The following is an 11,891-nucleotide window of genomic DNA, read 5'->3' on the forward strand; positions in this document are numbered from 1 at the left end:
TAAATAAGAATTTCGCCCTCATGTTTAGAGCAGCTGCCACAAATGAACATCGTTATACACATAATAGTAAATAACTCTAGTGTTAATTTCAATTATATGTATGATATCCTTTATTTTATCATAAAGATGATAGCACCATATTAGTCATTGGACAAAACAAAAGTTGCATCAGAGAAAAACATAATACGATTTTACAAGATATTTTTCGCTAGTGAGGACAATAAAATGGCTGTAATTGCATTTTAAACGAAAGCTATATGTATGTCTCCAACTAGAAGCTTTCAGATACGTCAAATCAAAAGATTTATTCTTGCAATAAATAGACGACAAATTAAAGAAAATACACGTGAAAAGCTTCTAGGTATTTGTATTGATGGATCTCTATCTTGGTCTTATAAAAAAAAGTCAACTCTTTACTGAAAAGGATAAAGAAATACTTTAATCACGAAGATAAACAACTGTTTAACATACATGTATAACGCTTACGTGTGACCTCATTTAGATTATTGGTGTTCAATATTGGGAAACTGCAATAACTTTCTATTAGAAAGTGTACTGAAACTGCAAAAGAGAGCAGCAATAATAATTCTATACGAACATGATTACATAAAACCTTCAAGCGTATTATTTCACGAATGTAACATTGTGCCGATTAAACAAAGATTACATTATCATAAATCCATGCTAAGACTTGATTAATATTCCATTTTAATTACTTTTTAAACTTCTTCTCAATTTAAAAATCCAAATTGGCTACAGTACTGTTGTCAATTAGTCTATAATGGTGTTTCAAATATAGTTAATACTTGTATTTAAATCATTAAATGGTATGGTTCCTAACTATTTACAAGAAAATTTTCATTTTACTGATAATCAAAATTATAACTTACGTTCAGCTGATGAAAAACTATTAAATCTTCCAAAACCAAAAACTATTTTTTTAAAGAAAACATTTACATATTCAGGTTCTCAAATATGGAACAGTTTACCAAATGAAATAAAAATGAGTAATACACTTGTATCTTTTAAAACAAAATGTTACAAATTTTTCATAAATTGTGCAAATTAATATGCTTTTTCATTATTATTTAAATACAATTGTATATTGTGTATAATATAACTTTATAATACTGTATGTACTTATAAATATGTTATTATTATTTTGAGGACTCTCAGGAAGATTAGTTTTAACTAATGGGATCATCCTCTTGAAATAAAGATTATTTATTTATCTATTTTAATACTATTCAAAGATAACAGGCTTTGAAAATCAGAACAAAACAACGGTATAATTAAAATAAATTGAAATATGCATTTTAATTATAGTATTTTAACAATACAATTCGACTAAATTAACTGAGTATATAGACTTAACGACCCTGTTCTATTTTCTCATGGTTGTTCATATTATAAGGACTAATGTATTTTTAACAAATCTTATGTTTTACAAAGCTCCACTTCTTCAACAGATATCGTCATGATCCGCCATTTTGTACCTGAACGAAGTAAGGAAAATAACAGTTGTTGTCCATTCATGTGATGGGTTTGACACTGCATCAAGTTGGATATACTATCAATCAACTCGAAGCAATTAAAATTGAAAACGTGAGGCTCGCTGAGCACTTTAAATATTCAAAATTTAACTGTAGGGAGTCGATACATATTATATTGCACTAGTTTCTGTGGTGAAACCTATTTCTCTAATAATATGCAGACAATTTTTAATACTTTCCTCTGAAGGATCTGCTAAAAGATGGTGTCTTTCATGTGGCGTCTTCAGACCTTTTTTTCTTGGCGTCACAAAATAAATTCAGAGAAAAGCAAGAAAAATTGACGTCATAACGAAATTCTGACCAATGAAAAACTGCCATGACACGAATCACACTATCAACAATGTATAATGAGCTTGGAGGAAATTAATCGTAACAAAGTGATATTGAATAATCATTTATTGTTATTTTCAAGTGAAAATTCGTCGATACATTAAAAAAAAATAATAATAAGTTCCGAATATGTATTCCGCTATATTGCATTTAGTGAATGAAAGGATTTAAATGATACTTAATGATTAATATATTAAACAACATACACATTAGAATCTTATAATTATGATAACAAGCATTAAATATTAAACTTAACCACCCAACTTATATTAGTCAATCAACTTATTATTAACTGACCTAGAACAATTTCAAAAGATTTATATGCTATGACATGATTATTTTGAATGTCCAAAACATAAGCACGTGTTTCAATTACTACCAATATATAAAACCATTCGTATTTTAAACAAAGAACATAGGGTTCATAAATTGAAAAGCAGCATTAGGAAAATTGAAAATGTATCCAAGATTCAATTTTTTTTATTTGTGAATGTTATTGTAAAATTAATTTTACGGTTAACATTAAATAATAATTAAATATTTGTAAAGTGTTTTGTGTTACTAACATTTGCTATATGACCATGTTTTGTACATGTTGTTCATATTTATTCCTGAAAAATGATGTTTAATATGCCCATAGATAATAAGGTAGTATATACAAAAAAAAAGAAAAAAAAGATATGCCCACTTGCTACCTCCTAAATGTCCAAATACAATAATTATTAAAAAAAAGGTAACATAAAAATTGATAAACGTTATAGATAGAGAGTTCCAAGAAAACTAAAACAAATTAAGGAATAGAATTAATATTTGATATTCAGTTCCTTTCCCATTACCATCCGTCAAGTAATTACATATAATGCCCCAACTAAACACAGTCCAAACATCATGATGCTCATTCTAACACTAGCTGCACCTGAAAATATATTTTTAAAATATTAGGAAGTTTATTACAATTGAGTACCTGAATGAAGAAAATAATTGGAGAACTCTACGTTATACTGTACTATATTTTTGTTTTCTCTCGTTATATTGATTGACATCACATAATCAGCTGTAAAACACTTCTTTTAACCGAAGTTTGTAAAGTGTCCAATGACTAGATAAATCTACTAGAAAATTATACACGTTTATGCAACCACTGCTGTAGTGAAAGATGTTCATTATGAGCTATAAAAACTAAAATGCACCCAATGTTTATTTTTTCTTAAAATGTCCGATACCAAATCAGAAATGTGGCAGTTGTTATCAAATAGTCCGTTTCTATGTACTTTGGTGTTTGTTTTTGTTGCAGTTCATTGTTTCTGTTGTTCCGCTGTTTTCCTCTAATAGTTGATGCGTTTCCCCACAGCTTTAGTTTGTAACCCGGATTTGTTATCGCTTAGCCTGTCTATAACTTATATATATATATATATATATATAATACTGTCGCCTTTATCAATGTGCAGGGTGGGTGAAAAATAATAATCATAACAATTAACAAATATTCATATCTTGGTTTGCATGTACTTGCTTTTATGAAAAAGTTTATTTCAGTGTTGCTTTGAAGTATTGCATTTTAGTGTTATTGTATTGTTGTGTTTGTGTTGTGTTGTTGCTCTCCTCTTCTATTTAATGTGTTTCCCACAAATTTAGTTTGTAACCCGGATTTGGTTTTTTCTCTATCTATTTGTTAATTGCGAGCAGCGGTATACTAGTGTTGCCTTTATTTACTATTTACCTCAACTATAAATAGATTATAACAATAATATTCTCATTACTTACTCGAGCATCCATTCAAATAGTCTCTTATGATATCTAATCCACATTCTAAAATTTAGAAAAATTAACAATAATATGAGAAAAAAATAAATGTATTTTAACTATATAGCTTTTACAGAATTCGTGAGGTTTTCAAAAAGACGATAAGGAGCTTTTAGGACAATACAAACATAATCATAACCAACATAAATTCCTTTTCGTTAAGTATAAGAGGGGCGAAAGATACCAGAGGGACAGTCAAACTCATAGATTTTCAAAATAAACAGACAACGCCATGGCTAGAAAATAAAAAGATAAACAGACACATAATAGTACAGAAGACACAACACAGAAAACTAAAGACTAAGCGACACAAACCCCACCAAAAACAACTTATCATCGTATTTTATAGTAATAATAAGACGGGTATCTCAATGTCCCTTTTGTATCCTTCGCCTGTCTTTGAAACAGCTAGAACTATTGGTTCTACATTATATCAAGATCTCTTCAAGCAGAGTTTTGGAAAATTATGAATGATTTTAAAGAGACTTCAACATATCGGTCATAATTATAGTAGTTACAACATAATTAAAACATAATTAAATCTGAACATTTTTCAAATGCTTTTAAATCTTTTTGGAAGGATGAAACAAAAGAAGGACCAAAGATACCAAAGGGACAGTCAAACTCATAAATCTAAAATAAACTGACAACGCCGTGGCTAAAAATGAAAGAGACAAACAGACAATCAATAGTACACATGACACAACATAGTAAACTAAAGAATAAACAACACGAACCCCACCAAAAACTAGGGGTGATCTCAGGTGCTCCGGAAGGGTAAGCAGATCCTGCTCCACATGTGGCACCCGTCATGTTGCTTATGTAATAGCAAATAATGTAAATAGTCTAATTCGATAAGTCACATTCATGAACAGGAAGGGAATTGTAGTTACGACGTAAGGAACATATCCGATATCATCTGTGAAACGGTTATTTCATAACGGTCAACCAACTCGTTATGGCGTCCGTTAAATGTCGAGTTAACAATAGTTAAGACAAATTCAATGATTTACAAGACAGCTGGGATCAAACCACAGTAAAATAATTGATGTAAGTAAAACATTTATTCGCTTATCTAACGAAAATCGCATTTAACATTTAGAAAGAAGGCTTAAAGCATTTAGATTGGTACAGGAGAAAAATATAAACAATATAAATGCAAAGAAGGATATTTAAACAAATTTGACAGAATCTTTGAAAATTATAGAAAACGCGAAATTGGTAGAAAAAAAGTAAATGGTAAAGACAAAGTGTGTTATAGGGCGGTGAAAAGCTTTACCAATTTCATGAAAAATAAGGTAAAAAAAGTAAAAAGAAAACATAACGTTGTTCTTACGTTTTTACATTAGAGTGGTGAAATAGAAAATACTAAAAACTGGTGACCCCGTACATTATTTAACACCGATTATAAAATCATAGCTTAACTCCTTGCACCGAGATTTAAAAAAAGTCTTACCAAAAATAATACATCCAGATCAAAAAATATTTGTTGATGGAAGAAATATTACTGATGGTTATAGATTGGTTCAAGATATAATAGACCATATAGACAAAGGAGAAGAAGATGGAATAATTATATTTCTCCACCAACAGAATGCCTTTGATAGGGCTGAATAGGATTGGGTGGATTTTGTATAAGGAAAGTTTAAATTTTGGGAAAATTTGAGACAATGGATCAAAATGTTACTTTATGATGAGTTAACTTGCAAGTAAAACGAATGAACATGTTTCAGTACATTTTTCGATAACTCGTTTGTCCAATAGCACACCTTACATACATTCTGCAAGCAGAACCAACGGCATGTGCAATTCGAGGTTAGAAGGAAATTGAAAGGATTCAAATACATTATGATGATAGGGTTAAAGTACAGAAACCAAATTATGCATGTTTGATGATGACATTTAACTATTTAATAAAAAATGAGAAATCGGTATAAAAGCATTTTGATGTCCCAACACTTTATGGAAAAGCTTTGGGATATACAATAAATTTTCGACAAAACAAAAAGTTTACTTATAGGATCTATTAGTATACGACATTTTGTTAATTTTGTTTTTTCGTGAGCGTCTGTTAATTAAATTAAAGTAAAGATTCTAAGCATGCAGATCATTTCTTGTTTCTCCCTCATTGATCTTCATCTAAGGGTGAAATTGCTTATAACACAATGTAATGCATTGTTTTATTTCCTTCAATATTCCTTTGGTTTAATTCAATTTTGTGTAGGCTCTATAAATATTCTGATGTCAGTCTTGATTCCATTTAGTGTAAACCAACTTATTTTGCGGATACTTTATTTCCCGTTCAGCTCATTATAGACTACTTGATGACGATTTAATTTCGCGATTTTCAAATCACTTGATGTAGACAAATAGAAAAAAATATTAAAGCGTTACCATTTAACGACGATTTATATTCGCGTTTATTTTTTTTAATCGCAAAAGTCGGGAAAATAAATCGCTTGCGAAAATAAGTTGGTTTACTGTGTCATATTGAACTAGAAAGTAAAGTCTGCATAATGTGTCTGATTTTTAATATTCATACCTGGTTCGTGTTTCGAAAAGTGTAATAGGAATTATCTGACACAAAATTTCTATAAATTGATAAAAAAAAATATTGACAGACGCGTCATATGATCTGTAAATTATTTCTTTTTATATATACCTCAGCACACTCGACCTATCAACCGAACCTATGTATCGGCAAGTTTTTTGCAGAGCTATTGGTCTTGTATTTCTAAAATCCTAAATATAGTTTATTGGAGTTACCGGACCTATTATTTCGTACAACAGACAAGTGTTTAATGAATGGACATGCCTCCAACTGTTATACGTTTGATTGTCTTAGTAGGCTATATTTGAACCAAATCAAACGGTAACAAATGTCTCATTATGCCATTAATCTGTAAAATGAACGCACGAATATAACTTTCTCATTACCTTAAGTGTTGTTAAGGATGTTTGTGAATTGTGACTGAATTCTTTTCTTTCAATTTGAGACCAAATAAAACCAATGCAAATATAAGGTAAAAGCCCGAGTTACCCTTTTCCCGCCATTTTTGGAAAACTAATGCACTTCAAACTTATAGTATAATTTCTACATTCTTGAATGTTTTGTAATTTCACCTAATTACATCCTTAAGTAGGGAAATAGTGCTCATATTTAAAAATACGGCTTCAATGGATAAAATAAAAAATCTCTAATTTACTGCTTTAGCACATTTGTTTATAATATGAAATTATAATTCTCATATTTTATTAAGTACCTTCTGGCTTCATTGTCGTCTGTGTTGTTGTCATCTGTGTATTTGTCGGTAGTGTTGTTGTTGTCAGTAGTGTTGTTGTTGTCGGTAGTGTTGTTGTCGTGGGTTGAGTTGTTGTAGAGGGTTGAGTTGTTGTTGTTGGTTGAGTTGTTGTCGTTGGTTGTGTTGTTGTTGTTGTTGTTGTAGCTACTGTTGTCGTGACATGTTGCGTTGTGAGAGCTATAAAACATAGACGTTTAATATATGAGATAAACATCTTATTACGAATAAATGTAATAAAAAATGTCCTAACAAATTTACTTGTGTTGACTCATTCACAATATATGTGGATCCTTATTTAAACTTTTTTCTATAAGATACTGCGAAAGTACTTTTATTCGCGGGGAACCAATTGTCGTAGTGTTCGTGGATGGCTTGATCCACGAATTTAAGTGTTTAACGAAATAAAACAACTGTTTTCAAAATCAAGACAAGGAAAATCCTAATACATGTTGTTTGACTACCGATATGATCTAGAGAATACATTGAATATCGGCAAATCTCAGACTACTTTAGTAGTGGTCACAGCAAAAATGCCATGTGAACAGTTACATCAACTGCAGGCAAGAGTATACCTATTTAAAATTGGGAATGGAAATGGGGAATGTGTCAAAGAGACACCAACCCGTCCATAGAGCAGACAACAGCCGAAGGACACCAATTGGTCTTCAATGCAGCGAGAAATTCCCGCAACCGGAGGCGTCTGTAATGATGTACGTAGGTGAGGTTTTGGAATTTGTGATAAATGTTTGGACTCCTTCGTGTTTTTTCCATACAATACAAGGTGAAAAATTTTGCCCCATAACCTCCATTTATCTTTTCATAGAATACTTTTATATAATTATAAAAGGTCATTTAACAAGGCAGATTCTTGATTTCTTTCTTTTGATTTGAGACCCAAATATTACCAATGCTAATATAAGTTAACAGTCAGAGTCAGACAATTCCCGCCATATTTCATTTTTAAATTTTTGAAATACTTAAGATTTTCTACCTCAGGAATAGATTACCTTAGCCGTATTTGGCAAAACTTTTAGGAATTTTTTGTCCTTAATGCTCTTTAAACTCTTAATTTATTTGGCCCTTTAAACATTGTTTGATTAGATAAGTCTTTTGTAGACGAAACGCGCGTCTGGCTTATATATAATATTTTAATCCTGGTATTTATGATGAAATTATTATACATCATATATATCGAAAAGGAGCTCCATGACCTATCAATATGTTTGGCCTTTTTTTATTCTTAACTTATACTCTTTTAGCTTAAAGCATCAATATTAAATTCTTGATTTATTTCAATTTCACTGATATCACCTAAGTACATCCTTAAGATGGCCCCTACACAAATATGTTTACTAGTTCAGTGATAATGGACGTCATCCTAACTGCGAATTATATAAATATATTGCTATGATAAAGTGTTTGTTTTATATCCTCGTAACTCTCGAAAGGGCTTGCTTTTTAATTCATTTTACTACTTAGGATACATTAATAGGAATTGTGTCTGAGTTTTACTAATATTTTTTTTAAATTTTATTGCCTATATAACTGTTTCTTTAAATATCATGTATGCAGATCCAAAAACATGATTGTTTCTATTACAACGACAAATATTGTTATCATACCACATGCTGCTTTATTTTCATCATCTTGGGCAGGACAATCGGGGTTTCCATCACAACGCAGCGCATCGTCTATGCACGTTCCACCGATGCATCTAAATCCAGAACATAGACCTATATATAATATAATATGATAATATAGTTGTCATTATTTATGATTACTGAATTCACGACTCAGTTTTTTCCTTTTTTCACTAAGGTAAGGTGGGTGTTTTAAAAAAATAACTTGCAACCGGGTGGGTTTTTTTTTAAATGTCCAACCTTTTTTAATTTACTGTGGGTGCACGTGGGGGTCACAAAAATAAAGATTAGTATAATATTCACATTGTATGGAGTTGAACAAACATAAATAGAAGTAGTCATATTAATTGTCAAATATTCTTTGATTTTATTTTTTCAAAAATTTATCTCTTTTATCTCTTCTTTCATTTACAATTTTATGCATCAGCATGGATTTAAGGCCTTCTGATCCAGGTTTCTGTTCTGTTTCTTGCTTTTGTGCCGTATTTTTGGCACACAGAACAGTAGTAGCCTTCCTCTGACTATAAGTCACTTGAAGTCTTGCTCATATTTGTCTTCACTTGCGTGTCTTTTCCGTTGTTTGGTTGATTTTTGTTCAATTTCCACCACTTCAACATTACTATCAATTTTATTTAACTTATTTGGTCTAGTATTTTCTTATCATCATCGTCATCTTCCTTTCATTTCCCCCGATTGATTAATGAAAACATTGAAATTTGACGATTCGACGCCATCTTTGTCAATGAAAACAAGGCGGGATTAGTATTCAAATTTTAACGGTACGGAACCGAAAAAAAATCCGGATTTTGAAAAAAAAGCCGACCACCTCCTAAAATCGAAAGGTGGTCGGCTTTCAAAAGAAGGTGGTCGGCACACCCGGCTTAAATGCCGAATGGAAAACACTGCACGTGAAGATTAATTATTCAATTCTTAAAGCGTTATTTTCACATTTGGATGTATAATTTGCTGTTCAGACTAAAACCATTTAAGTTTCTATGGTAGCTAAAGACATCAATTTCGAATTAAAATCTTTTATATATATATAATCATGTTCAACTGAAAGGTTTTAGCAATACACTAAGATTATAATCATTTATAATACTTATGTGTACTCTCTACGTATAAGATTTTCGCTGATAATCTCCTTTTTTAATAGCTCGTACAAAATATTATTTTTTCATTAATTTGTTGCCACTTTATCTATTTCATTACGCCCATTTATGCAAAACATTACCGTTATATATAAATATATGAATATATAATGTGTCTAAATTCAGCCCAACAATGTATGATCTGTACATTCGTGGGAGCAATTTGTTTGTTCTTCGCCGGTTTTCGAACTCATGCTACTGAGATATTGTGGCACTATATCGCCTTTCATTTTGCCCGACGTGCTAGACCACTCGACCACCTAGACGCTACAAAAATAAAGCTTTCGGTGTCCGTGTGTTACCTTTCCTCTTAAGTTTTAATCTAGCATTTTAACACATTACATGATAATTAAGGCATGGAAATAGGTTTTGTTTTACAGATCAACTGAATTATCTATCGTTGAGGATCCTACACAGTGTGTGATGCAATATCAGAAAGAATTACATGATAAGTACGTTTGAATCAGTGACAAAACTAGGACAGAGTATATCCATCACATCACCAGTGATGGTGGTACAATACAACGTTACATGCTATAGATATGTATATGACATTATTCTTTTAAACTTAAACTAAAATCGCTTACATTAAAGAAACATCACATGCAGGCTATATATGTATATGGCATCATTAACTTCAGCTTAAATCGCTTGTTGTATGTCAAAGGAGGAATAAGACTGGCAAATCAAAACTACGAGTCTATATCTGTATGTATAAAAGTCTATTAAAAGAACCCACCAGTAAATTTGCTATGTACCGGATCGACTAGAATAGACGATACTGTGCAGATCAGGAAAATATTATACAAGTCTACAAATTTGTACAAAGGTACTTATATAAGATGGTATTATACGTATATGTTGTTATTATATCGTGTTAATAAATATTTGGGCTTAACAAATAGCCTTCGTCAGTGTCAAAAATGTTAACAATGCTGATAGTTTATGTAAAACAGTAATGCAGGTAAGTTTTGGTCTATTGACATGATTGATTTAAATTTATATAATATATATATATATTTATGCTACATACATTGACTTCCCTCATCTTCTCCGTTCGGACAATCAATAACGCCATTACACTCTTTAAGAAAAGAGATACAACTACCTTCATGACACTGGAAATTGGCATTACACCCTGAAAAAAATAAACAATTCATTTATTTAGATATATGCAAAGGACATTATATAATATATTCAGCGTCACACAGAATGCTAGATAACGATAACATCATTTTCTGTTTTTGTACAAATTTTATTCCATATAATGACTCAATTGGACATGTTCGATTATTTGTTTTAAAATAAAGATAATTGTATTGTAAAAAACTTAAAACGTTAGTTTTTATTGACGTTACTTGGTAGTCTAAATAAGGTCGTCGTTACGCAATACAGCGAATTATGTGTACTAGTACTTTTGTGATAAACGTAGATATACATGTACTGTCGTTATTCAGATCTGTTCTTGTTAATGATAAAAAAAAATGTTGTCAAATTAAGATGAATACCACTTAAAACAAAGTGTTAACGTAAATTCAGATAGTTTTTTGGGTGAATATTTTCAAAAATATTATTTCCGGTCCTGGCAGAAAAGCAGAGTGAATTGCAATGAGCGTTTCTATAGGCATTATTTACTTCCAAGCCAGGACCGAAGCTCATAAACTCGGCATTGAAAATGCAGGACTTCGGGAATGACCGGAGCGGCCGACAATCTTGCTTCGGGTGTTCAGGCAATGTAGGTTGTTGGGCCATTTACCTGTGCATCCGTCCTCGTCCTCACCAGTACCACAGTTAACTCTTCCATCACATTTAATAAATGAGGAATAACAGGCGCCATCACATGCAAAATGACCAGGGTATTCGTCACATCCGTCTAAAAAGAAAGATTATATTAGTTTTTTGTAGACGAAACACTCGTCTTCGTAAATACAAATTTAATCCTGGTATATATGATGAGTTTATGCAAAAGTATAAACGTGATAAATAAAGGTAGCAGTAGCATACCGGTATGCAAACGTCAACAATGATTGAGGGCTGAAAATTCCGAGTTACACACTTAAACCGCGAGAAAAACCTCAAATGTTAAAGGAAAACAAAACGAGAGGCTCTCAA

The 11,891-nt window shown here is 31.2% G+C and overlaps 1 protein-coding gene across 1 annotated transcript; it reads right to left on the minus strand.

Annotated features, from left to right (window-relative positions):
* Positions 1 to 2,450: 2,450 nt before the first annotated feature.
* LOC139504058 (CUB domain-containing protein-like) lies at positions 2,451 to 11,531 on the minus strand. The gene is made up of 6 exons (XM_071294117.1): positions 11,489 to 11,531; positions 10,813 to 10,917; positions 8,611 to 8,721; positions 6,950 to 7,165; positions 3,648 to 3,692; positions 2,451 to 2,799 (listed from the first exon to the last, which is right to left on the minus strand). Exons 1-6 carry the CDS (start codon positions 11,529 to 11,531, stop codon positions 2,726 to 2,728), a joined length of 594 nt encoding a protein of 197 aa, XP_071150218.1. The 3' UTR covers positions 2,451 to 2,725.
* Positions 11,532 to 11,891: the final 360 nt, after the last annotated feature.

This window comes from Mytilus edulis, chromosome 14 (genome assembly GCF_963676685.1).
Source record: "Mytilus edulis chromosome 14, xbMytEdul2.2, whole genome shotgun sequence".
Taxonomy (NCBI): domain Eukaryota; kingdom Metazoa; phylum Mollusca; class Bivalvia; order Mytilida; family Mytilidae; genus Mytilus; species Mytilus edulis.

What these genes read in the sequence shown, in the direction of transcription:
- LOC139504058 (XM_071294117.1), bottom strand. Translation starts at nt 11,531, where the DNA reads ATGGCCCAACAACCTACATTGCCTGAACACCCGAAGCAAGATT. An exon ending in TGAACACCCGAAGCAAGATT is followed by an intron (nt 10,918 to 11,488) that starts GTCGGCCGCTCC and finishes TATTTTTTTCAG; the next exon opens with GGTGTAATGCCAATTTCCAG. An exon ending in GACGACAATGAAGCCAGAAG is followed by an intron (nt 3,693 to 6,949) that starts GTACTTAATAAA and finishes TCTAAATTTTAG; the next exon opens with AATGTGGATTAGATATCATA.